The sequence below is a fragment of the Sarcophilus harrisii genome, chromosome 1 (assembly GCF_902635505.1).
Source record: "Sarcophilus harrisii chromosome 1, mSarHar1.11, whole genome shotgun sequence".
NCBI lineage: Eukaryota > Metazoa > Chordata > Mammalia > Dasyuromorphia > Dasyuridae > Sarcophilus > Sarcophilus harrisii.
The window spans coordinates 498,359,533-498,387,058 of record NC_045426.1 but is presented as its reverse complement, the minus strand read 5'-3'; the positions used below and the strand labels follow the sequence as shown (position 1 = coordinate 498,387,058).

Here is a 27,526-nt window from a genome sequence, read left to right as displayed (position 1 = left end):
GTTTGTGATGAAGGAAGATAAGGATTCGAAGAGTTACATTAGGAGAGAGTCCATTCCAGGTCCAAAGTTCCCTTTGTGTCGATGCATTAAGGCAGGCTATCAAATGTTTCATTACGGAGAGAGATAGTAGTTCCTTTTGGCTCTAACATCAATTGCATGAAAGGGAATAAGAAAGAAAATGGGGCATGTCGCATCATAAGAGTATAGATTCAGGGATGGAAGGAACCTTAGAGGCCTTCCAATTCATGTCTCCTCAGCTTACAAATGAAGACCAAGAGGGGTTAAGTAGTTTGCCAAAGCCACACAGATAGTAAGTGGATGAGATTAACTCAGGATTTCTAACTCCAAATTCAATGCACTTTCCCCTAAAGAAATAGGAACCAGGTAGACCATTTAGAAAGCTAATGAAAGGAAGGAGATAGATGCAAAATTGTATAGAGGAAGAATCAACAGGACTTGACATCATAATGACCTTTCATTCTATCCTTTGTGACATAGAGAATGACTGACCAATATTGAAACCTTTATACTTAGGCTTTTTGGTTTAAACTTCTTGCTCATAAAAGAAAAAAGGAGATAACGTCTGATCCTATGATCTCTAGAATGAGAAAATAGCACATTTATATGAATATTTCTATGAGTCTATTGCCCTGAGCCATACATCTGTAGCAGTCTATTATCTTGATATATTCCTGAGAGATCTTTTCAAATGGTAGTAATACAATAGTAATTGTACCTGCTGCTTTAAGGTTTGCTAAGTTTGCAAGTTTCACGTGTTTTCTTTTTTATCTTCACAATTCTATGAGGTAGACCCAATTTTAAAGACAGGAAACTGAGTCTGAGTTTTAAGTTTAAGTGACTTGTCCAGAGTCTGGGCAGGATTTTAATTCCATTATTCCTGATTTCAAGTGCAGTACTCTATCTGCTGTGCTATGAAAATGAAATGCTATAAAGCTACATTTTGTTTAAATTAATTGCCTTTATATAATCAATAAATAATAAACTCAGTAGGAATATATGCTTTCTACATCCTTCACTCAATAGTATAATTGTGAAAATATGGCTTGCATAAATTATAATTTGTAAAAGTCAAACTATGCCATTCTTACACTTTCATCAAGGATACCCTTGAGACATACACATAGACATATATAAATACATATGTATATAATCATATACATTTATATGTGTGGATAATATATATAATATCATAATGATTTCATAGATATGAGAAAAAGGCATTAATATCAATATCAATCCTTGCCATCATTTGGGAAGTGAAAATAACAAAGCCCATGATTTTTCCCAATTTTTTAGCATCTTCCCTGTTTCAAATATCTTGAAAATTATCTCAGTGTTTTTTATAATTGCATCACCTCCTGCATAGATTTTGTCCTTTCATATTTGTTCTTCAGATTCTCTTCCCATCTTTGATTATTTTTGACGACTTTGTTTTGCATTGAACACCTAAGGACTGGTGTTAAAAAAATAAATGACTGTTTCACTGTCAATCATGATGGAGAGTTTGTTGAAAAAATATTGACAGATCTGTCCCCTTTGTATCCATTTATATCATCCAAGCCTCATCTCTAAATGCTATTAGGATAATCTGCCTTAGGTTTCAGACCAATCTTTCTTGAGCTTCAATTTCCCCTCTTCACAGTTTTGTGTGGTTACAGTACTGCTTTGTAATCTTGCACCATTCTTCTAAATAGTGTTTTGAAAAAGCTTATATTCTGAAAAGGTGACTTGTCCTTGACTTTCATGGCTCTCTTCTTGACAAATAGAATTTTTGCTGACTGAGGTGCTTTCTAGTTTCTCCCTCCACCCTCATTATAATATTTTTTTATATTTAAACTTCTAGAGGCCACACTGCAATAACTTTCATAGTGACAATCCATTCCTTACCTGGAATAAATTAATTAGAATTAAAAGATGGGTAATGTAATAGCTGAATAAAAACACTTTTCACGTTGAAATTAATCAGAAATTCAATTTTATAAAAAGTACCATAACACATATAGCACAAATTTGATCACAGGAGTTCTGATACATTACACACACACACACACACACACACACACACACACACGCTACATAAATATTAAGCTGTAGTTTGCCTATTGCTTTGTATATATTCTATCAGCACACCTGATTGACTTGCTCCAACTAAAATGTGTACATCTAAAATGTGTGCCAGTGATTTCCTTTAGCGTTTCAACAATAGAGTGCTATACTTGAAAAGCAGGTCATTGTCTTTATTATATATCTAAAAAGAAAAATTGCTTTTGAGAAATACTCTCCTGCAAAGCTATAACATTTAAAGAGGAAGAAATAATAGCTGAAACACTATTTTGAAAGGCAAAGAAACTTCAATTCATTTAGTCAAAAAGCATTTATATGCAGTGGAAATGGAAATTCTTCACAGAACGAAGATAATAGCAATGCTAGAGACCAAGAAAAGTGGGATTTAAAGGAAGTGTTGAATGTGTCTAAAGAAGCCAGAGAAACTAGAAGTGGGAGATTAAGAAGGAGATCATGGTAAGAATGAAGGATACTCAGTGCAAATGTGTAAAGTCAGAAGATGTAGAGTTGTGTGTGAGGAACAACAACTAGATTAGTTTAGTTGAATCAGAGAGTAGGTGAAGTGAAGTGTAAAAAAGACTGGAAGATTATGTAGGAGCCTTGTTGAAAATAGCTTTAAAAGCCAGAGGATTTGTATTTTATCCTGGAGATAACAGGAAGTCACTGAAGTTTCTTGAGCTGGAGGACATGGGAGCATTCTACAAATTGTTGTTCAGTTGAGTCTGACTCGTGATTCCATTTGGGATTTTGTTGGCAGGAGTAGTGGAGTGGTTTGCCATTTCTTTCTCTAGCGCATCTTATAGATGAGGATATTGAGTCAAACAGGTTTAAGTGACTTGCCCTTACACAGTTAATAAGTGATTAAGGCCAGCAAACTCAGGAAGAGAAATCTTTCTGACTCCAAAAGTGGCCCTCTAACCACTGTGCAACCTGCCTCTAAAAGGTAGGAAACATTTATGAATTGGGGGTATAAGAGCACATGTTAGTAAAATCACTTTGACAGCTGAGTGGAGAATGGGTTGAAGTGGGGAGATACCTGAGAAAGGGATGCTAATCAGAAGACTATAAAAGAGATAGCTATGTGAGCAGAGAAAAGTGACTTTATAAGAAAGGTGATGTGAAATTAAAAGATTTGACCTGAAACAAGATTTAACAACAGATTGATGATGTAAAATGACTATGAGTGAGGAATAAAGGATGACACTAAGGTTGTAAGTTTGAGAAATTGAGAAAAATAGGTATTCTTAACAGTAATAAGGAAGTTAGAAAGAGATGAGCATTTGAGGAAAAGATAATGGGTAATGTTTCAGATACTTTGAATTTGAAAGACCAATAGGGTCAAGCTTTCTAAAAGGCCCAAATGTTAATGCAGATCTGAATCTCTAAAGACAGTCATCCACATAGAGATTATTGTGAACCCATAGAACTAAGAAGTCATCAAAAAAGACAGTATAGAGGGAGATGTTGTTGCTTATTCTCAGAGAATTGTCACATCAGAGAGGTATACCATGATGTGCAAGTGAATTGGATTTAAGGGAGGGAAGGATGTGCAAAGTCACCAGCCTCACCTCCTACAGAGCCATCTGGGTTCAGTGGCAAATATAGATGAGGATGACTAAAGAGGGCCCTAGATTCAGTGGGAAACGTTGGACTTTTTAAGCTAAGGTCTGTAACAAGTCTCAATTTGACTGAGACAACACCCATTCAGTGATTAAAGCTAAATAAGAATGGAGGCAAAAAATGGCTTCTTTTACCTATTCCAAAAAAAAAAATTAATCTGGGAGAAAAGACCATGAAAATTTCTAGCAAAAACAAAAATAATTGCTATTTAGATTTACTCTGAATCAATCTGAGCTCAAATAAGGACTAATTGGGGTTTTACCTGGCACCTATTGTTGGCCAATCATTGAGAGCCAGAGAGTATTGAGGGAGAAGAGAAGATGGAAAGAATAGAACCCTGGAGGCCCATAGGTAGTACCCATGAAAAAAGCCACATCCACCAAAGTTGATCATCATATAAGCTCATTATTGTTCTCTTGGCTCTACTGACTTCACTTAGCATCAGTTCACATCAGTCTCTCCAAAAAAGGGGAGGGAGGGGGAATTATATGTTCATTATAAAATGATGATTATATTTTCCTTGTATGGGTGAAGTAAAAAAGAATGAGGCAGTTACCCACATTATTACTGTTTTTACTACAAGGAAATAAACACAATTTCATTATTTTCAAATTTGCTTCTCATGAAATAAGTGATAAGATTTATATATTGATTTGTATAGTATGTCTAGACTTGATGGATGGTGGAATATGTAGATAAGTCTAGACATACTTTAGAAATCAACCAATAAGAAAGTAGCACTAACAGAATATAGACCAGCACATTAGGTCACAAACTTTAGTTAATATTTCCCCTAACATGACACCTATGCACTATCCTTCTTTGCTGTTCTTTGGGTGAACTTATGATGAGATCAGGCTAATTATAATATCATTACAATTTATTAATACCCCCTCACTGGACATTATGAATAACCACCTGCACAATTTCATCAAGACTTTAGGACCTCCATACTTTTGTGAACTTCTCTTGTAACCTCAAAATCTACATATCTTGAGATATAATCAGATTCCATAAATATCTTTGTCTTGCTTTGTTGAAATGCTAACTACTGATAAATTCCTAAAAGCAGAGCAGCCTGCTCTAATTCCCAATTAATCTTAATAAATTCCTCTACTTGATTTAGAGATCGCCTGAGTCCTGAATTCTTTCAAAGATGATACCACAGATTATCTTCTTCAACCCCAACAGAAGAACTTGAAATCTGAATCAAGGACTTGTCTTCAATTAACCTTTTAAATTATTGCCTACAATTTCAGATACATTTGATTTAAATTATGTGTAAAATTGCTGATCTACAAGATAGTTCTTATATTGCATAAAATTAGACTGTAAGCACCATGAAGGCAAGAAATGTCATGTTTCTTTTTTCTGTTCCCAATGCCTGCTTAATACACTGTATTTACATATTAGGCTCTAAATGTTTGTTGAAATGTAATTAAATACTGGAGATATTTGACTGTTTTTTGTGAAAATGTGTTACATTCGCTGCTATGCTGGTAAAGGGAGGGGGGAGGGGAAAGGAAAGGAATATATAGCTGTTGCCCAGCATCTCATCATTTGTATTTTATATAGTTGAGGAAAATGCAAATTGCAGATGACCCAAAGAACAGTGGATAATCATATATGGGGCATGTGATCTAGAGCACTTGATCAAAGCAGATTTGTGCACTTGAAGTGACATCAACAAGGACCTAAATTACCAGAAAAGGAAGTGGCCCAATGGCATAGCTTGAGGGAAACAATAGATTAATGGCCCCAAGGCTGCAGGAGTCTCAATGAACTATTCAAAGATTCAGGAAGGACTCCTGGATACAGAGAAAAATCTCAGTTTATGAGGAAGCAGACAAGAATCACAGGATGAGAAGGCATGAATGCGTCATGATATACATCAGGAGAGATAGATGATATCCATATCATTAAGATTTCAGTGGTTCTCAAACTTTTGTTTTCAGTATCTTTATCCTATTAAAAATTATTGAGGATCTCTCCAAAGCGTTTTTGTTTATCTGTATTATATTTATAGACATTTACCATATTGGAAATAAAAACTATTTTTGAATTTATAGACCCTCTAAAAGGGTTTCAGAGATCCCCAGGATTCTCTAGACCATACTTTGAGAACCACTGTCATAGGTTCTCCGAAGTATTAAAATGCATAAAATCCCAACAATTTACTCTTTTGACTGTTATCAAAAATACATTCCAGGGCAGCTAGGTGGTACAGTGGATAGAGCACCAGCCTTGAAGTCAGGAGGACCTGAGTTCAAATCTGGTCTCAGATACTTAACACTTCCTACTTCTGTGACCCTGGGCAAGTCACTTAACCCCAGTTGCCTCAGGGGAAAAATAATAATAAAATAAAATTTAAAAGTACATTCCAGTTTATTTTTTCCTGAAGAAGGGAAAAGCCTACTCTGACAATCACAAACGTTTGCATGTTGAGGGCACAGTTTCCCCATTTCTGGGCTAGATTTGCAGATTAGAACTGGATCATTTTATAAATAAGTAATCTGAGTCCTAGAGATTAAAGTGACTTGCTCAATGTGACAGAGGTGGGAGGTATCACAGCTTGAACCAAAGTCCTATTTCCAAACCATTGCTTCTCTTTACATTATCCCACTCAAATGCTGAGATCTCTCCCAAGAACTTATCCATGGTCAGAGATTGTTGCAGAGTTGGGAAGAGAAGCCAGTTCTCCTAACGCCTACAGCAGGGCGCACTTTGTCCTATAGAATGCCATTTTTGCACCATCGTACTTTTTTTTAATATGCCAGAATATATGAGTATTCCTACCCAAGGCTAGCTGTCTTATTGCCTAGAAGAAATGAGTAGCATCCTTGGCAGAGTGCAGACACTTGGCATCATCATTAATAGATTGGAATTTTTAATTGCACATCTATGTAAACACACTAAAAAGCATTCTCCATCTTTCTAGGCATCCATGCAATATCAAGGCGGTGTTTTACTGGCTTAATGTGGAAGAAATTCAAGTAGGAGAGAACATGGTTTAGTGAAGGGATTATTGACAAACTCAGGAGATCTAGGTTAAACTATTTACTATTTTTGATACCCTGGACAAAGCACCTAATCTCACTGGACCATGGTTCCCTTCTCTGAAAAATAAAAGGGTTTAAACTACAAGATCTATAAGGTCTCATCCCACTCTGAAATTCAGTGATTTATAGGACTCCATTTACAACATATAAATGCAGAGTATTTGGGGATCAATATAGGTTTGAAGTATGATTTGGAGAGAAAATGCCCAGCAAACTTAAGATAAGAGAAATAATAGGTACTGGGGAATTCCTGGGACTTAAGAGTTGTACTTCACATAAAACCATTATTTTTGAAAACTCATATGAAATATTCAAGCTAATATTATGTAAAAAATATTTAATAATTCATAGTAGGTATAGAAAAACTTATTCAGTATTCCAAAATTAGTGAACAAAGGAGGAAAATAAAATCAAACCATAAAGCTTTATGACTTAGAAGGGAACTAAGATCCTCTGATTTAACCTGCTCATTTTACAAATGAAGAATCAAAGGCCCAGAGAAGAAAAATCATTTGCCCAATGTCACACAGCTATTTGGTGGCAAAGGTAGGACTGCTGTCCACATGATCAAATTCCTAGTCCATTGTTTCTTCCCTTACACTATGTTGATTGCTACCATTGCACTAACAACATATACCTTTAACTTAATACAAATATCTGCCATCATAAAAAGCTGTATTTGGTGATGACAAGATCATATTTCATGCTAAATTCTGAGGAAATATCCCCATATACATGTATCTTTGGTGTTTATTTGTCACACTGAGCCTTCTGATTCTCCTTGCTTTATTTTTTTCTTACTATATTCTCCTCCTTTTTATCCCCAGTACCATGTATTGTTATTGAAACAAGCCTGGAGTCAGGAAGATATGCGTTCAAATTCAGCCTTAGACATTTATTAGCTATGTGCCAACGGGCAAGTTAGTTCTTTATTTTTAAAATAGGGACACTTAAGAGAAGGAAATGGAAAACCACTCCAGTATCTTTGTGAAGAAAACATCATGGACAAATCCATGTCGACATTACTGGAGGATTAAATAATAATAACATTATTGAGGTCACAAAGTTTCATGAAAAATACTGAATACTGAATGACTGAACAACAATCATATTGTTGTCTAAGTCAGGTCCAATTCTTCATGATCCCATTAGGAATTTTTTTGGCAACGATGCTGAAATAGTTTGCTATTTTCTTCTCCAGCTCATTTAATAGGTGAATAAACTGAGGCAAAAACAGTTAAGTGACATGCCCAGAGTCACTCAGCGAGTAACTATTGAAGTTGAATTCGAATTCAGGAAGATGAATTGTTATGACTCTATGCCTGGCACTCTATCATGCCTCTAAATTTTATAATATCACAACATTTTAGAAGTAAAAAGGAGATAATGTGAGAAACACTTTGCTAACTTTAAAGTATTATATAAAGGCAAGATATTGTTGTTATCATTGTAATTGGTATTATCATCTCAATCATCCCAACATGCTATCACCATTTTCACCACCATTATCATGGGCTCAGCATATTATAGATGAAGCAAATAATATCCAGAGAAATTATTTGCTTGCGTTGGTTACCCTAATACTTAGGCTAGTTAGTCACAAGGTCAGAAAGGGCCCAGGTACTCTATCTATCTAGCACACAACAGACACTTAATAAATGCTTCTGGGATTGGATTGAGCATTTCACAGCACTGCAATGCCTAGCAAAGAAACATCAGAGTTCTCGATCTTTTGATATTCTCACTGTCTAAATATATAAATCTGGGAGGAAAAAAAAAAAAGCAAGAGGTACCTGGCATAGTAGATTTTTGTGCTGGCCTTGAAGTCAAGAAGTCCCGAGTTCAAATCTTGCCTCAGACACAGCCCAACTGTGAGACCCTAAAAAGGCTCTTTGTATCTCCCAAAAATAGTTTTCTAAGACTATGAATTTCAAAAAGGCATGGATCAGCATTAACTGAGGAAATCCGTTGCTAGAAACTGCCCACACTAACGAAATCACAGGTCTCATGGGGGAAAAAATGGGCATAATATAACCCCAAGATATTAGTCATGTAATTTGGGATATTTGTAAAGGATACTTCTAAATCCCACACTGTGGAATGAATCTTTGTGGGTGCAAATTCTTTAAATGGCCTTCAATTCCAGAGCTGAATGTAAAATCTATGTATGCTAAACTAGACAGCTCACCATGTCACGTAAATTACCTTGGGAATTTTAAGGTATTGATAACTAAAAATAGGATTATATTTTCTTTACCATCTCCTTTTGATCTAAACATAAGTGCTCAGAATCAGAGGACATAGAGCTAGAAGCCTAAAATATCATCTACTCCAATGTGATCCTTCTATAAGTGAGCAAACTTTTCACAAGTGCCCATATTTCTTACATTAAAAAACTTTGTTAATCATCAAATGTAGGCCTTTATTTTATAATAGACTATTAAGTCACTTTGTGTTACATTGAAGAATAAAAGCTTCCTATGGAGACTTGATTTTCTATATTACCTAAAATATAAAAATGGCCTGGCCTGGCTTTGATCAAAATACTTATCTACTTCTGGCCCACCACTGGCCTTAATTGTGCACACACACAGCAGTATCCTGGTAAACATTAGCTAACTCTCCAGAAAACTATACACACACTTATACACACATGCATTTGTGCGTGTTTATGTATTTATATATATGCAAGATACAATTTTAAGATTAATCTACATTATTAACATTTTTCTCTATCCCTTTCTTTATATATCAACAAAACAATAAATGAACTTTCTCTTTATAACATTTACCAATTCTCCAAGGTATAAATGCTCACATCAAAAATTTAACAAGCAGATTGGGTGAGATATTTGAGTGGCCTCCAACATATCTGTTATTCGCTCCATTTCTGGACATTGGCTACTTGAAGCTTTTCCTTCCATCATGTATTCCACTACCATGACTACCCTACATCCCTTAGCTCCCTCTGATGTTCTTCTTTGTTAGGCTTTTTACAAGGTGCTAAGTCAATGGAAATGACAGAGACGATGCTTATGTACTTGGTTCACACCTTTGGAGTTCACACCTTTGAGAGAGTTCACACATTGGTTCACACATTAGAGTTCACACCTTTAAGAGAGGATATATAAGGAGGAGATCCCACAAGCCCTAGAGACTGGGAGATTCACAAGTCAGGATTCAGTGGAGAAGATTCATAAGTCACAGAAACCTAGAGGAAAAATAGGTCCAAAAAAATCGAGGCTCTAGAACAAAATTGCTGAAATCTGTAATTTGAAATCTGAATTTCTGAATTCTGAATCTGAAAGTAATCTGAAAGATAATGAATCCTTAGTCTTAGAACTTTGGGACTTAGATAAATTATCAGAAACTACACTGATGTTTTGAGGCTCCAGTATGATTTCAGAAGATTATGAGCAAACAAGCCTGATTTTGAAATTCTAAGAATTTTTTTTGAAAGAGGGGAAATGGTTTTTCAAAAATGTTATAGATAAATCTCTCAAAATTCTACAACAAAGAGTGATTTACAGGAGAATGGAAGCCTAGTCAGGAAGTTGTCTGAAACCTGAATTGGGATCAGTTTGACCTGACTCAAACTCAATGAGCCTGAGAACTATTCAAGCATAAATCTACCATTTATTGACTAACCTCTGGAGTATCTATAAACTTCTAATATATCCTTTAGATCTACATGTGCAGGTGTTAGCTGGGGGAATTGGGGAGGGAATAAAGCTGGTCCTGGATACGTTTGTGGCTCTCAAGGGATTTACTGCTAGTCAGTAATAGGATGTTTCCCTATTCAGTTTTCATCCAAATTTAATTTTAGGATTAAGGGGTTTTGAGATCATCTACTCTAACTCTCATTTAAAGTTGAGGATATAAAAACAAATGGAAAGTAAGCCCCTTAAGAGTATGACCAGCTCTGGCTTGCTTTCTTTTATTTTGTTTCTATAGTCCACCAGCTAGTATAATGCCTGGAACCGAGTAAATACTAAATAAATGCTTGCTTAATAAATGATTGAGTGAATAAATGAATGAGAAAGTAATAGTTAAAACTGTAACTCAGATCCTCTGACTCTAAGGCCATTCTTTCTACCAGGCCCCATTACCTCTTGGTAGAGTTGGAATATATCCTAATTTGTCCAAAGTCTAAGAACTGGTCAATAAAAAAGCCAAAATCAGTACTCATCTCCCTTGATTTTCAATCCAATGTTCTTTTCACTACACTAAGTTGCTTTTCTTGAAGGACAGTTCTCAGTATTTAGATCAACTTTGATTTGATTTTGAGCACCGGAAAATTTGACCCAACAAGAACATTGCAGGCTCAGTGAGATGATGGATAGGAAAAAGTGGGATAGCCTCCTTCTGAAATGCCCATATTATCAGATTGGTCAAAGTAAGAGCCTATTAGAAGAAAAATCAAGATCTGAAAAACAGAAGCTCTAGAACAAAATCACTTGGGAATCTGAAAGAAGAAAAATCCTTATTCTTAGAGCTTTGGGGTTTAGATCATTAATGAAGTCTGAGTATTACAACATGGCTCAGAAAACTGGATACTCAGAAATGTAGTAGAATGTTATTAATTAGAGATTTAACTGAAGTTATTTGCTTGATTATGAAATCTCATCATTCTTGACCCTCAATTACCATTGAAAATCAGAAAGTTTCAGTTAAACTCAGCAGGCATTTATTTAGAATCTACAGTGTAATCTATATTACATGAAACAATAAACATTTATTAAGTATATTCTAGGTATCAGGTACTGAGCTCAAAGCTAAAGATTCAATATCAAAAATAATTTTTTCTGCCTACAAGGAGCTTATATGTATGAGCACAAGAGGAAGAAAAGGCCAGGGACAACACATGCACATACACATATATATACATGTGCACATATACATCTATACAAAATATATAAAAAGGAAATAAATATAAAAAAATTAAAGGGGAAAAGATCTATTAGTCTCTAAAGGGACCAAGAAAGACTTTATTTAGAAGCAGTACTTTAACTGATTTTGAAGGAAACTAAGAATTTTTTAAATTGAAGGTAAAGAGGAAGTGAATTCTAAGTGTAGAGGGATAGTATGTGGGAACGTGTAGAAATAGATGGAATCTCATATAAATAGCAAGTTTGGCAAAATCACAAAAGAAAGTTTGGAAAAAATATAAATAAACTTCAAAGTATAGTCCCCTGCCCACAAGTAGTTGGAAAGGGGTTAACACGTGTGAAACAATGTCCAAAATGAGAAAGCACATCATTAAATAATTGTGCTGTTGTTCAGCCATTTTTCATTAATAACCAATTCTTCGTAATCCAACCTGGGGTACTCTTGGCAAAGATAGTAGAGTATTTTGCCATTTCTTTCTTCAGCTCATTTTTCAGATGAGAAAACTGAGACAAATGGGGTTAAGTGATTTGTCCAAGGTCACACAGTTAAGAATTCAGATTTGAATTCAGGAAGAGGAGTCTTCCAGACTTCAGGCCCTGAACTACTGTATGCACTGTTCCACCTAGCTGCCCTGCTTAAAAATTGTGATATAGGCTAAAGATGCTATAGAATTTCACAGGCTGGAGAGATCAACAGGAAATGGTATTATTGGGATAATCTTAATAGAGAGAATAATATGTCTTAAAATGATTATATTCTGAATAGATGGAGAGAAAGGAAAAGCAATCTTCAGTTTTATTATAATGGAAGATTATGTCTCATACTATTATATTCCTATGAATACATAGGCAGCTAGAGAATACACTGGATAGGGCACTGAGCCTGGAGTTCAACTCTAGGAACTCCTCAGTTTAAATCCAGCCTCACACATTTAACTAGCTGTGAGACTTAGACAAATTACTAACCTCTTCCATTTCCTTAACTGTAAAAATGAAAAATGAGCTATAATATAATAGCATCTACCTCCTAGAACTCTTTGTAAGGATAAAAAGAGACAATTTATGTGGCACATATTAGGCTCTACATAAATGCTAATTTTTGTATTTATTTGTAATATTATTATTATTACCATTATAACTCAGGTTCTGGAACATTTGTATTCATTTTCTAGGATTAGCTCTCAAGACACTCATTTCAAATAATATTGCCACTAGTTGATGATTTTCCTAAATAGTTCACCTAAAAGAAAGAGTCATGAACATCTTTTCTTTCTTCTATATTTAAAATTTTTAACTCTTTTTTTTTTAATAGCAAAGCATTTACATTAAAAATAAGACACACTATATGAGAAATGATGAGCAGGATGCTCTCAGAAAAACCTGAGAAATTCTCCATGAACTCAAGCAAAGTGAAATGTATTGTATACAAAGTAATAACAATATTCTGGGTCAGCTGTGAATGACTCTGCCATTCTCAGAATACAATGCTCCATGACTACTCTGAAGGATATATGATGAAAAATCCTATCCATATCCAAAGAAAGAATTGATTGTATCTGAATACAGATTCAAGCATATTCTCTTTTTAAAAAATTTTCTTAAGAATTTTTTTTTGGGGGAAGATCTATGTTTTTTTTCACATCACATAATTTCACGTGTACTTTCTTAAGGGGCTGAAAGTGAGGATTAGGAAGAGAATCTGGAACTCAGAGCTTTAAAAAAAAAACAAATGTAAAAATAATGTTTTAAATGTAATTGGGGGAAATAAAAATATTAAATAAATAAATAAGCCACAAAACAGGTTTATAAAATAAATTTTAAAGAAAAAAATACCTATAATGAACCTAATACTTTTCAGACTCATTGACTCCCTTAATAGAACTTAGAAAAAAAATTTAATCTCCCTTAGTGTCTAAGGACTCTGGACAATGTTTACTAAATCCTTTTTGAAGTTGAATTAGAGTTTTTAAACCATTATTAATTGCAGATTATTCTAATTTGGTGTCATGCATAGATATGATGAAGAGGCTTCTGTTTAACTTACTCTGAAACCTTATCTTATAAATAGATGTCTTTTAAAGGTGGCATAGGCCTGAAGGCCAACTTAGCATCATTGGGTCTCTAAGTTGTTTTTCCTATCTGCTGAAACTTCCTTCCTCATAGTCTTGAATGAATTATTCCCTGCCATTCTAGGTTTTTAGAATTCACCAAAGGAACAGCCTTCCTCTGTATTCTGGTCTGCAGTTCAGCAAGATTAATTGTTGTTTCAATTGCCCTGAGCACTTTCTCTCTCCATACTGCTAAAGAAGAGGTTGAAAGAGACAAAGAAACTAGCAAGCAACCTTATATTCCTGCATTTAAGGATTTAAACTACTGCTTTTTTATTAGAAGGGAAGATTGTTCTCCTTTAGTCTTAAAAATATATCTTTACCATGAACAGATGTCTAGCAACTGTTAACTTAAAATTTATATACAGTAGTAAAATATGCAAATCTATCATCTCACAGTTGGACTGGATAATAGCCATTAATACTTGCAATTTTCTCTGCCTATTTCCAATCACAAGGCCAACTACATTAGAATACTGCTTTCAAACATCTTAAAATAAAATTTAGCCATATTTTAAAAGAGACTTTCAGTGTTTTTATCATCACTTTGACAGAATTTTCCATACTTTCATTTGAAGTCGTCTTTGTCTGACAGAAGTAAAAGCCATTTTAAGAAGCTGCCATTTGATTCCAAGGGAAGGGAGGTGTGCTGCAGTGTGTGTATTTTTCATGACCTTCACCAGTACAACACTCATTTTTAGAATGCATTTTTTAAGCAAAAAATCTACTCTGAAAATAATGGTCTTTCAGTATCATTCAATATAAATCAAAGCTGAGAAATTCTTGGAAATTCAGTAGATTGGGAGTAAGAAGACCCAAATTTCAATCCCACCTTTTGAATTTATTGTACATCTCTTATCTTAAGCAAGTCTTCATCTTACTGGGCCTCAGATTTTTTCAGCTGTAAAATTGATGGCCTGTAAGACACCTTCTAACTAAAGCTAGGCTTCTTATTCCGTGTTCTTATGACCTTGTATATTATAGCTGCTCAATGTCTGGGTGCTAAAGTTTAAGTTACAGGAACTTTTAGGACAAGTGATCTCTTAATCATAGAATCCATGATCAGGAAAAGAAAAATTCTACATAGTCTGACATGCATGCTCAATTTTGGAAGAACAGATTTCAAAGAATTCAGAGAAAAGCTTAATATTTTGAAAAGGAAATGAGCCCAAGAAGGATAAATTCTAAAGACCCAAACAGAAATGACTCCTCTGAAAAAGAGGGACTTTCAAAAAAACATATAAGGTACATAGAATTCATCAACAAATTCAGATTTTAAAATTGAGTACAAGAAAAAAGCTAGGAAAGGTAACTGAGAATGGACACAAAAGAATGGTCCTGTAAGAATTGAGATAGGAGCACAAATTATAAGGAGTTATGCTGACAGTGAGTGCCAAGGACAAGATAAAAGGGAATTCTTATTTACCTCAAAGATAAGTAAGAGCCAAAGAAAGGACGGGACCAGTTCTACAGTGGATAGGATAATGATAATACTGACAAGCTCAAACTACTTAATTTTTATTTAGGCCCCCTCTTTCACAGAGAATGAGCTTTAAACTGGAAAGGATAGAATGAAAATGGTTAGCAGGGAGTAGAAAACCAAAATAAGTGAAGAGAAAATTAAATGAAAATTTGAAAAATCATCTAACCTGGGGGCTCTTAACCTTTTTGTGTCATGGATGCCTTACACAGGTGTTTGTTGCCTATATTCATAACTAAAGGAAATGAACATTTCAGTCAGATACAAAATTGAAGCAAAATTTTTTCCTGTCCAAATTCAGACTCCATCAAGTCTCTCCATAAATTCCTTAAGGATCTGCATTAAAAAGCCTTATCTAATCCATCACATGTCAAAGAGAAACCCCAATTATAATACAATTCTGTTTGAAGGCTTTCAAAAAGATGGACCACATAGCAAAGCTTCTTATACGGTAGATTGTTACTCCATGGGGTTGTGTAACTGAATGTGGTGGTCATAATTTGGCAACAGTAAAAGGTTTCTGAACACAAGAACCAAAAATTAATTCAAAAAAGCACTTGATGAATCTGAGGTTGGTTCCAAACACACAACATGCACACTCTGTATTAAGCATGTGCAAACACTATCAGAAAGACTTTAGTTCATATTTGAGATGGGATGGCAGATAAAAATTTCTCAGCCAAAAAGTGTCACAAGTGGAAAAGTTGCAGAAGCCTTATTCAAGAAAATGTTCACTCCAGACCTGACATTCCAGATTTCCTGACATTAAATTTAAATTTAGCTCTTTAAAATTTACATTGATCCTAGTTCTACTACCTGGAATTGTACAGCAGCTCATTCTAAGGGTAGGTCTAAATCTAATTCTTCCACACAACAGCCCTTCAAAGACATGTGTTTCCCCCACCCCAATCTTTCTTCTCCACATTAGGTAGCCTCAGTTGAAGCAATCCTTATCTGACAAATAAGATCAAATAGAACTAATGAGTTCAAGTCATCAGACCCATATTAACTACATCTTAGAATACTAAAAGAATTTCTAGATGTGGTTTTCTTAGCTCTTATCATGATCTTTAAAAGACCTTAGAAAGGCTGTGGGGAAGATGACATCCAGGATTAAGCCAAGTCCATCCACACCATCCAAAAGTACAAGCAGAAGACAGGTCCTATCCAAACACAGAAACTCTAATCCAGAAACTGAAACTAGAGATATGAGTAAACAGAAGAGAATGATGAGCCCAATAAGCACTATAAACTAAAAGAAGCCCCTTAGATGTGCCCCAGAAAAGAGTACATCACAAAAATCCAAGCAGAGCCTCAGCGAAGAGTATGATGTCCATGAGGAAATAACTAGAAGAAGTAAAGCAAGAGGGAAAATAACATGTAGGGAGGAAAGAATAGCAAAGAGAATTCATAGCTTAGAACAGAAAGTAATAAGAATGGAGTGCCCTAAAATTAGAATGGACCAAATAGAAATTAGTGAATTATATTACAAAGTATAGAAGGACAACTGCTCCAATTTTCAATAAAGGAAAGAAGTTTAAGTCTATAAACCATAGACCGGTGAGCTTAACCTCTACTCCAGACCAAAGTTTGCAATGTATTTAAAAAGGTACATTCCGTAAACACATAGACAGAGAAAAGACAGGTCATACCAAACTAACCACTTTTCATCTCTTTTTTAAAATGCTAATTATACTCAGATTAGAGGGATGTTATAAATAGCATATAGCATGCTTAAATTTTCAAGTAAGCAAAAAAAATGTACTGCATAATACTTATTAATAGGATGGAGAAAGGAGTTAAATCATAATATAATTTTCTAGATTAGAAACAGGCTGAATGAGTAGACCCAGAAAGTATTCAATAATGGGGCAATACAATCTTTGAAAGAGAGCTCTAGTGTAGTGTCCTGGGAATCTCAGCTATGCAACAATTTAATAATTGATATGGTAAAACCACAAATGGTTTGTTTTTCAAAGTTGCAAATGACACAAAGCTTAGCAAAAAGCCATATCCAAAAATATTAGAAAAATAGGTATTGAATAAGATGAAATTTAGTATGAATAAATGTAAAGTTTTGTGTTTAATGTACAAAAATCTACTTCTTCATGAATACAGATTGAAAAGGTGTGACTAGTCAACAATTCTTATGAAAAATGATCCAAGAGTTCAAGAGAACTGCAAATGAAGTCAACAATGTAGTTTGACAGCCAAAAAAATTAATGTTGTTCTATAAAACATGATAAGAATGTCCAGAACAAGGGTGGCAACAAGTGCTGTGTGGGTCATATTTGCGATGCTGTGTTCAGTTTTAGTCACCACATTTTTGAAAATATACAGTATAGAATCTGTAAAGAAAAGAAAAGTAAGATCATAAGAACATTAAAGAACATGTTATATCATCTATAAGAATGGATGATGTTTAATCCTGTGGCATCTAGGTGCCCAGTAGACAGGGCACTGGAGTTAGGAAGATGAGTTCAAATCTGGTCTCAGACACTTGCTAACTATGTGACTCTGGATAATTGATTCAACCTCTGTTTGCTTTAATTCACTAGAAAAGAATTGACTGATAACTGAATAATGACAACAACAAAGCCTAAAGAAGAGGAAATGATGGTTCTCTTCAAATATTTGAAAAATTGTCATGTGGAGGAGGAATTAGGCTTCCTATTCCTTGAAGGACATAACTAGGAGATATGTGGAAGTAGTAGGAAAGCAAAATCGGTCTTGATATTAGGAGAATTTTTCTAACTATTTATGTAACCTAACATAACCTAAAAGTATAATGGCTTGCCTCAAAAAGCATTGGGTTCTTCCTCATTGGAATCTTCAAGCAGGGACTCGATGAGTACTTGGTGAGTTTGCTAAAGAGGTGATTCACATTCAAGTACAAATTGAAATAGATGGCCTCTGAAGTTCCTATCAAGCCTAACATTCTATGGTTCTGTGAGTTTAATTGAATTTGTTGAGATCAAATATTTTACTCTTTATATGCATTTCAGAAATAATTTTCCTGTAATGTTTTGATGATTCCCATTTGCCTTCAGCTAAAAAAAAATGCTAAATAACAAAATAATCCAATAAATGGCAAGTAAATGAAATTTGATATGGAACTAGACAGGTAATGAATTTGATAAAAGAAGACAAAATACCATAAAATGTTTTCATAAAAGAATCCAAGAAAAAGTGTGTAGGACTACAGCTCTCCTGGTAATATATTGAATGGTGAATATAAATGGGTGAACAGGAAGTAGAAATGGAGAAAAAGGAGAAAACCTGAAAAGAATTTTTTTTAAAAGAAAAATAGGATTTGGTAGCAGACTTCATAGTGAACACAAGTAAAGGGAGATTCAAAGATGATTCTTTACTTTCTAGCCTTATATAAATGATTATAATCCACTACCCAAACTGCAATAGCTAGCAACAATAGCTAAAGGGGGAAGGAAAATTATGGGTTGGATTTGTGGTGATGGAGGATGCTTTTGCCTGATTCTTAATCTTAGGGAACATAAATACAAGCTCACACACCTTAAATCTTACTCATGGTATATTAATAATATGCAACCATTTATACAAGACAAGTAAGATGCAAGCATTATGAGCTAATAAGTTGCACTGGCCATTAAATTTCTCAACAATTCTATTTTCTGAAAAGCAAACAGTACATATCATAATCCATGAGAACCGTACTGCAGACTGAGTGTAAGGGAAGACAACAAGGAGTAGCACCATTTTATCCTCAGAAGGACAAAACAAATTGATGCCTTCTTCAAATGTGATGGTCTAGAGTCAGCAAACCTCAGATACTTTGCAAGCTAAACATCAACACTGGTAGAATCCCTTTGATGTCAGAGGACAGACTCATAGATAAATTTATCATTCAGGATTTCCTTTCTAGCATTCCACATTCTTTCTGGGATGAGGTACCCAATATATCAAGACTGTATTGGTGGAATATGCCATTTAAGTTATCCTATGGGGAGCTGGAGACCTGTGAAAAGAGTATTAGTGAGCAAGTGGAGTGAAAGATTAAACTAAACCAAGATATAGTTAACTCAACATTTACTTAGAAGAGTCTACTGTGTGCAAAGCACTACGTTCAAGGTAGGGAACAGAGTAATGAACAGAATATAGACTATGCTCTTTAGGGGCTTACAATACATACAAAGAAATCATGAAGAGAAAAGATGTAAAAAGCAAAAAAATAAGTCCAGCGTGCTGGATGTTTTAAGAAGGAAGAAACTAGTTTTAACTTAAAATAGTGGGAGACATTTAGATAAGGCTTTATGAAGGTGATGATACCTGGTTTGGGCATTGAAGGATAGGAGGAAAATAAAAAGAAGGAAATGGGAAGGAAGTCTGTACCCAGGATGGGAGATGGTCCAAACAAAAGCACAAGGATAAAAGAAAACAGGATCTAGAGAACAGTCATATGTGACTATATCATAGAATATGTTAAAGGAAATTTGTTGTTGTTCAGGCATTTCATTCATGTCTAATTGTTCATAACCCTCTGGGGTTTTCTTTAGGGCTACAAAAGGTGAGACATTACTGAATAACAACTTTGTTGAAGTCACAAAGACTTGTGAAGACATGACTGACATGACTGAACAAGAGCAACCATGTTGCTAAGTCATTTCCAATTCTCCATGACCTCATTGGGAGTTTTCTTGGCAAAGACACTGAAATGGGTTGCCATTTCCTTCTCTAGCTCGTTTTATAGATGAGGAAACTGAGACAAACAATATTAAATGTCTTGTCCAGAACCACTAGGTGTCTGAGACCAGCTTTGAACTCAGTTCTTTCTGACTCCAGACCTGGTACACTTTCCACAAAACTACCTTGCTGCCCATTAAAGGAAATAGTAAGAAATACAGTTGGAAATGTATATTTGAACTATATTGTTGAGAGTTTTGAATAGAAGGACCAGGATAAATGTGAAATTTTGCATTTGAGTTTACAATTCATTTATAAGAATATGGAAGGAAGTCATAAATTAAAACAGTTCATGTGGGGAAAGAGAGGAAAAATAGTATAAGAAGCAATGGCATAGTGTTGTAGAAAGATTGCATTTGAAATAAGAGGACCTGGCTTGTCTCATAGCTTTTGTGGGATTCTAGGAGTATTTCTGTTCAGTTCTGGATGGGAATGAGAAGGTTTTAACTGTTTCTCTTTGATTTTCTTCTTTTCATAATTTTTTAGTTGGGGAAGCATTTCCATAATATATATAAAAAAAGATGACGGCACATGAAACTGCAAATCTACTATGTACAACTTGCTATTCCTTTCAAATATATAATAAAATTATTATGCAAATTTATTTCTTCCTCTTTTCCCTTCCCTCCTTTTTCTCCATTTTATAGACACAAATAGGAATACATAGATGTATATATATGTATATATATATATATATGTACAATTATTCTATACACACTTCTATTTATCAATTCTTTCTCTGGATGCAGATAGCATCTTTCTTTATATGTCTTTTATAATTATTTTGGATACTGAGACAAAAATAACAACTCAAAATCATTCTTAAACAATATTGCTGTTACCATATACAATGTTCTCTTGGTTCTATTCTTTTTGCTTTCCATTATTTTGTGCTTTTCCATGTTCTTCTAAAATCATTGAGTTCCTTATTATTATATTACAATAATATTCCATCACAATCACATTCTACAACTTGTTCATCCACTCCCCAATTAATGAGTAAACCTGTTATTTCCAGTTCTCTGCCACCACAGAAAGAGCTATTAAACATTTTAAAACATAGAGGTTCTTTTCCTTTTACTCTAATCATCTTTGGAAATAGGTCCAAGTGGTAGTATTGCTGGATCAATGGGTATTGGTAGTTTAATAACTCTTTGGGGCATAATTCCATATTGTTCTTCAAAGCGGTTGGATTTTCTTAATCAGTCTTTTTTCTGGTGTGCTTTTAAAACTTTACAGGAAGATTTGGACTCTTCCAGTTCTTAATATGCAGCTATCTTCCTCAATATGCTGTAACTTACTGCACTGGACAAGTCATTTGATCTCTCTTGACATCAGTTTCCCCATCTGCACAATGAGGAAGTTGGACTGCATGATTGCTAAATTCCCTTTTAGCTTAAACCTATATCCCTGTGCAAAAGAGCTTGGTGTTTTAGTTTAATGCAAGCTGAAGATTAGCCCAAGATGTTATTTCAAATGGTACTAATAGTATATTTTCCAGTTCAAGCAATGTGATAATCCACTTTCTTTTTCACAGGGTTAACCACAGCTACAATATTGTCTCATTGCAGAAACTTTACCTTAAGTAGTACATTGACAAACTGCAAAATGTCCACAGCAAGACAAGGAGAGTGGTAAAGGGTCTAAAAAATGTCATAACAGGAATTATTGAAGAAATTGAAGGTGTTTAACATGGAAAAGATAAAATTTAGTGGTAGCATTACTGTCTTAAAATTATTTGAAGAGCTGTCATGTGGAAAGAATATTAAATTCAATCTGCACAGTACCAGAGAATATAGCTTTAAAACCAATGAGTGGAAGTTATAGGAAGACAATTTCAACTCAACATAAGGAAAATTTTTATGATAATTAAAAGTGTCCAAAAATAGAATGGGATGTGAATTTTCCATCACTGCAAGTGTTCAGAGTTTGGATGACCATCTCTCTAGTGGTGTCGCTTTCTGCATTAAGTGAGAGTTTGAACTAGTTAATATCTAAATCCCCATATAATTCTGGCCAATGGTTCTATGCATATTTCAAGGTAAATTCAATAGAAAAGGTAACAGAAACCAGGACAAGGAATAAGTTCAGCAAAGAAACAATTACAGAAATTTAAAAACACTGAGCTAAGGACAAAGTTTTGAGGGACGCTCACTATTTAGGGAAAGAAAAAAATAACTATAGTCAGCAAAGATAATAAGGAAGAAAGAATAATCCAAAGAGAATGGAAGTTCCTTATAATGGAAGCCAAAGAATGAGAAATGTTCAAAGAAGAGTAAATAAAGGGGTATGCTAAAGCCAGTGGAAACTGGTTCAGGAATTCCAAGAGTTAAATATGAAATTTTTAGTGTGAGCATTTATACTTCTGAAATTGGCAAATCCTTCAAATCATGTCTTAACTTATTGTTTTCTTGGTTGTCTAGACTAAAAAAATGATAATAGTACAGATTAAAGTAATAGTACATATGATATATATATGAGAGCCAGCTCAAACATTTGCCAAAATATCCTTAAGTGCCTATTTCAAAAACAATGTCATATGCCACACAGAAAAGTAAAAAAAGGTTAAGAATTAAGGCTATTAAGTATGTCAAGAAGTCCAATGACGACCTCAAGAAAGTGATTTAGGTAAACACAAGAATTTAGATAGGTAAGCAGAGAATGGCTGCATTGGAAATGGAGGAAACTGGAGTCAACTACATCCTCCATGAGGTCACAGTAATTATGCTAAAAGAGACCTCAGAGATAAGTTAATTCAGTCCCCTTATTTTACAGAAAAGGTAACTTGAAGCCCAGGTAGACAGTCACTTGTCCAAGGTCACACAGGTAATAGATGGCAGAAGTGATGTTTGAATAGAAGTTTAAAAGCAAAATGAGAAAGAGAAACTATGTGATTTGGGAATCAGGCAAGGAAAGTGCCAAAGAAAATATTTTTTAATATTAAGTGACTATTAAATCTAAATGCATGGAGAATCCAAAGGTAACAACAATCCTCAGAAACGGCTTTATTTCCTATGCAGAACATGTTGCATCACCACTGTGACTTGTGTGTTAGATGAATGAGTCAACATTATATGACAAATTTTTCTTAAAACACTTGAGATTTGAAAACTAAGGCATTTGAAATGTTTGCACATAAATGTATGTGTGGTGTGTGCTTGTGTGTTTAAGTTTTTTATCAAACTTACTACAGCTAAGATGTTCTATGTTTTTAAACACTCCCAAATCTTTGTGCTCAAAAGTAAAACGATCTTTTAGGAAATCCTACCAAAACAAATCTTTCTTCCTCTCCTTCAGTTAAAAAAAAAAAAGCTAAAAATTGATAAGAGAAAGTCTTATAAGTGACAAATTATGTTCATTTGCATTTAACTAGGTTCCTCAAGATGAATGGACTGGGTATACCCCTCGTGGAGGCAAAGATGATGAGATCCCTTGCCGGAGAATGCGCAGTGGAAGTTATATCAAGGCAATGGGGGACGAAGACAGTGGTGACTCAGATACCAGTCCCAAGCCTTCCCCAAAGATTGCAGCCAGAAGAGAGAGTTATCTCAAGGCTACACAGCCATCTCTTACAGAACTCACCACACTCAAGTAAGATGATATAATTGTTAACTCACAATAATACAAGTCAGTATAGTGTCAGCTGCTGTGGAATTCTGGGTTCAAAATCCATGATGGGGAAAAAAGGGGGAATAAGAGGAAATGGCATGTTAAATGGTTACATAATGTATACATTTTTCCTTTCCCTAGGTTTGATTTCAGGTTTGTACTGGTATCTTCAAGAGCAAGTCTTATCAGATAATATATTATGAATAGAGGGCCAAAATTTTTTTTTGAATTTTTTGTCAGCTATTTTATTATCAAAAGGAAAAAAATGAGGATTCATATTTGGATATTTATTCCATTCCTTCTCTCTCTTGAAGGGACAAGATAGGCCACAATGTCCATGCATTCATGCCTTTGATTGGATGGATTCCATAAATGGTGGTGTATATATCAAAAACAAACTGGATATTCTCTCAAAGAACTTGAATTTTTAAAAGTGCTTGTTAAAAAGATATAAAATGTCAGGGGAACCAAAAGAATCAAAATATTTCCATTCTTCAAATTGGTTCAACCACTAAATCTGCATCTTCAAGATTCCTTGAGAATTTTAATTAATTATAAAAGCATGATTATTCAGAAGAATGTTTTAAAAAAATAAAGTAGTCGTTTTGGTAATTGAAAAAGATACGAAAATTTTTTCAATGTGCTCCTCAAGTTTGACACTTGACAGAAAATGTATTTTTTTAAGTATTCAAAAGTGGGTCGCTGTTTTTGTTTCAAAAATTCAGCTATAAGTGGCATTTATGTCAGTTGTGTTTAGTATAATAGAGAACAATAGTAAAAATGAAACTATTCAAAATCCTATTATTCTAAGCAAGACTTGTTTTAACTTGAAAGAATATTTGATGCGATTATATTCAAAGTTTGATTGAGTATTGAACATAACATTATCCACTAAATGGATAGCAGAGAAGAAATGCCACTATAAGGTGAAAATATATTTCAAAAAAGTAGTATTTTTTTAAATTACACAGAAAAGTAGTTTTTTTAAATACAGCATCTTTAGGGAAAATGCTGTACATAGAAGAAGAAAGTTTAATAAAAACTTGACCAGTGGCCAAAGCAAGAGAAAAAAATAAAGAAGAAAGCCAGCTAAAAAGGCTTTTTTTTAATAGCTAGCTGTAGGCTGTAACAAGTACCCATTTAAGAAGCACAACTCAATATTGATTTTAAAAATTATTTAAAAAAAAAAAGGTAAGAGTGGCAGGAAAGTCCCCTGCAGGGAAAAGAAAGGTGAAATATTTTAAATCAACCTCGTCAGGTATTTTTCATTTTTAAGATTCATAAGCAAACAACAAAAAGGAAAGATTCTCTTCTACTCTCATGGCTTATGCTTTTCTTCTCATCTGCATTATCATTGAACATGAAGACTTAGTCCAACTTGGTTAAGAGATGCCAACAAATCATTTCTTTTAGATAATGCAAATGCATGCAAATAGCATGTGCTACCTACACTGTCTGGTCAATTAAATTAAATTATTTGGGAAATATGAAAGGCCCCTATCAGCAAGCCTTCAACTTCTTTCTGGTGAAAATTTCCACCATTAGAGTAACCAACAGTTCAGACCCAAGAAACAAGGCATTGTCCCCAGAAAGCAGCATCAAAAGAAAGGAAGTGAGAGAACATTTGAGGAAGTGATAATTATCATAAATTCCTCAATGAAGGGATTGGACTAAGATTTGGGATCCTTTCCCTATCAATTGACTGAAATATAGGTCAATATTAGGTCAAATTGACCTATAGGAAATAGGTCAAAAGTAGGTAAAGTATTTTGTAAACCTAAAAGCAGCAATATGCATGTTAACTTTTATCATTATTAAATCTAGAGCTAACATTCTATAATCTCTGATTAATATAAAAACAAGCAAAAATATTTATTAAGTATTTACTTTATCAAAAGTATAGCAAATAAGATGCAGCCCCTGCTCTCAGAGATAACAATCTAACAAGAGAGATAAGGCAAGAGACTACTAAATATAATACTAGGTACAATAAAAAAAAGTGTATTAAGGAACATATAAAATTCTACTAATTTTTGGTGAATGTTTCTCACTAAGGTTGGGGACAGAATGAGGGAAAGTTTTCTGAGTGAAGTAGCTTTTGAGATAGATCTAGAAAGAAAGGATTTCAATTGATGTAGATTAAGTATCATTCCTCAGTGCTTTTTTTGGTCAAATGTTTCAGTGAATCCTCTCAGCAGGACTTCTTAAACTTTTTCCACTGTCAACCCTTTTTTGCCCAAGAAATTTTTACATGATCCCAGGTATATAGGTATATAACTAGATATAATAGTTATACAAATTACGGAAAATAAATCATAATTTTGCAAACTCTACATTAAGTTATGAGACCCCATATAGGGTTGTGACCCATAGTTTAAGAAATGTGGCTTTAGAGCATGAGGCACATCCTCTAATTCTTGGTCTTAGTCTTTGAAATCATCTTAATGGTTTTTAATCAAGATTATTTAATGTTTGCATACAATTTGAAATTTCCTATGTAGTATAGTAAATATTTCTAATGTAATCTGCAAATTACAAAGAACAATAAAAGTATATACCAATGATTAAGTGCATTCTACAGATATAATAATACTGAGATGGAACAATCCATCACCAATTTTGTGGGGTTTCCTTTCTTAATGATGTTTTGACTGAAAATCATTATTCCTGTACAAATTTAATGTAGTTAGTACATCATGAGAAAAAGATCTCCATAACTAAGGAATTATCATTTTCCCAAAGAGAAGACTATATTTATATTCTTACTTATCTGACATTTAAGTCAACTTTTTTCTTCCTTCCTCCTCAACAATTCACAGCTTTACTGACTCAGAGTTTATTCAACCATGATAACTAAAATTAGTTGAAGTATGATTGGGGCAGTTTTTAAGGTCTTTGACTCCTATTTCTTATCAGAAATATTAGGGGGACAGTATTATTAGATTTCTTTCATTCCCCCCTTTCTTTTTTCTTTATCTATTTGTCTGAAGGCTATAAAATAAACATATGTGTTGGATCTACATGGGTCCAACTATAACTATATGTCAGCTGATTGTTTTTTAAACTAATAGTAGTTTAATGCATTGATTTTCTTATGAGAGATTTCCATTTTAATAGGGAATTCTTAAAAACCAAAAAAGTGAACTTAAATGTTAGAATTTCAGTCACTCAAAGAGATATTTTGGACTATAGTGCCCATGCCACTGTCTACTGAAAAGCAAAATAAAAGATCTGATTATAGACTTGTTTTCAAAGTAACAAGTGTGGTATTTATTTTCTCTTCCTTTCAGCTCCCTCCATTAAAAAAAAAATCTCTGTATAAAATATTTCTAATGAAGCCAAACTAATTTTTTCATTGACAATGTCCAGAAATATGTGTCTCATTCTATGTCTTGAGTCACTTCCTTATTAGAAGGTAGGTAACTTGCTTTCCTCATTAGTGCTCTGAAATCATGTTTGATCACTACTGGTGACTGGTGGCAATTAAAAAGGTTTCAAAGACATAACTTCTAGGTAATTTAATCATTTTATTATTAGAAGTCTGTTCTATTTTGGTGAAGTACCAATAGCTAAAATGAGGAAAATGTTAATCCCATCTTCCATCAAACCTGTCCTTAAGAGACTTCACAAGGAAATACAATAAGGAAAAAAATCTGGCATCTTCCCAATTTTAATAAATGGCTACTAATATGAAAAAGAAATAATCATTTCCCTTATTACATTGATCAACTTTTAAGTCTTTCAAAGTTTTTGTCTTTACAACATATTGTGATTGTATAAAATGTCCATTTCTGCTCAATTTACAAGGTCCCTTTTTCTTTGAGGATCATTTTGGAGCAAGAAGGAACTTAAAAAATCATTTATTCAAACCTCCTTGTTTTATAGTTAAGGAAATGGAGGCAAAGAAAGATTATGTGACTTAAACAAGGTCACACAGCTAATTTGCATTGAGGCAAG

General features: G+C 34.0%; 1 protein-coding gene across 7 annotated transcripts in view; it reads left to right on the top strand.

Annotated features, from left to right (window-relative positions):
• Positions 1-27,526, top strand: part of DLGAP1 (DLG associated protein 1) — a 1,087,876-nt gene that overhangs the window by 745,790 nt on the left and 314,560 nt on the right. For all 7 annotated transcript variants that reach the window (XM_031953084.1, XM_031952966.1, XM_031953020.1 and 4 more), the window contains one exon: positions 23,334-23,551. In XM_031953084.1, coding sequence (XP_031808944.1) covers positions 23,334-23,551 — 218 coding nt within the window. The remainder of the gene's footprint in view (positions 1-23,333; positions 23,552-27,526) is intronic.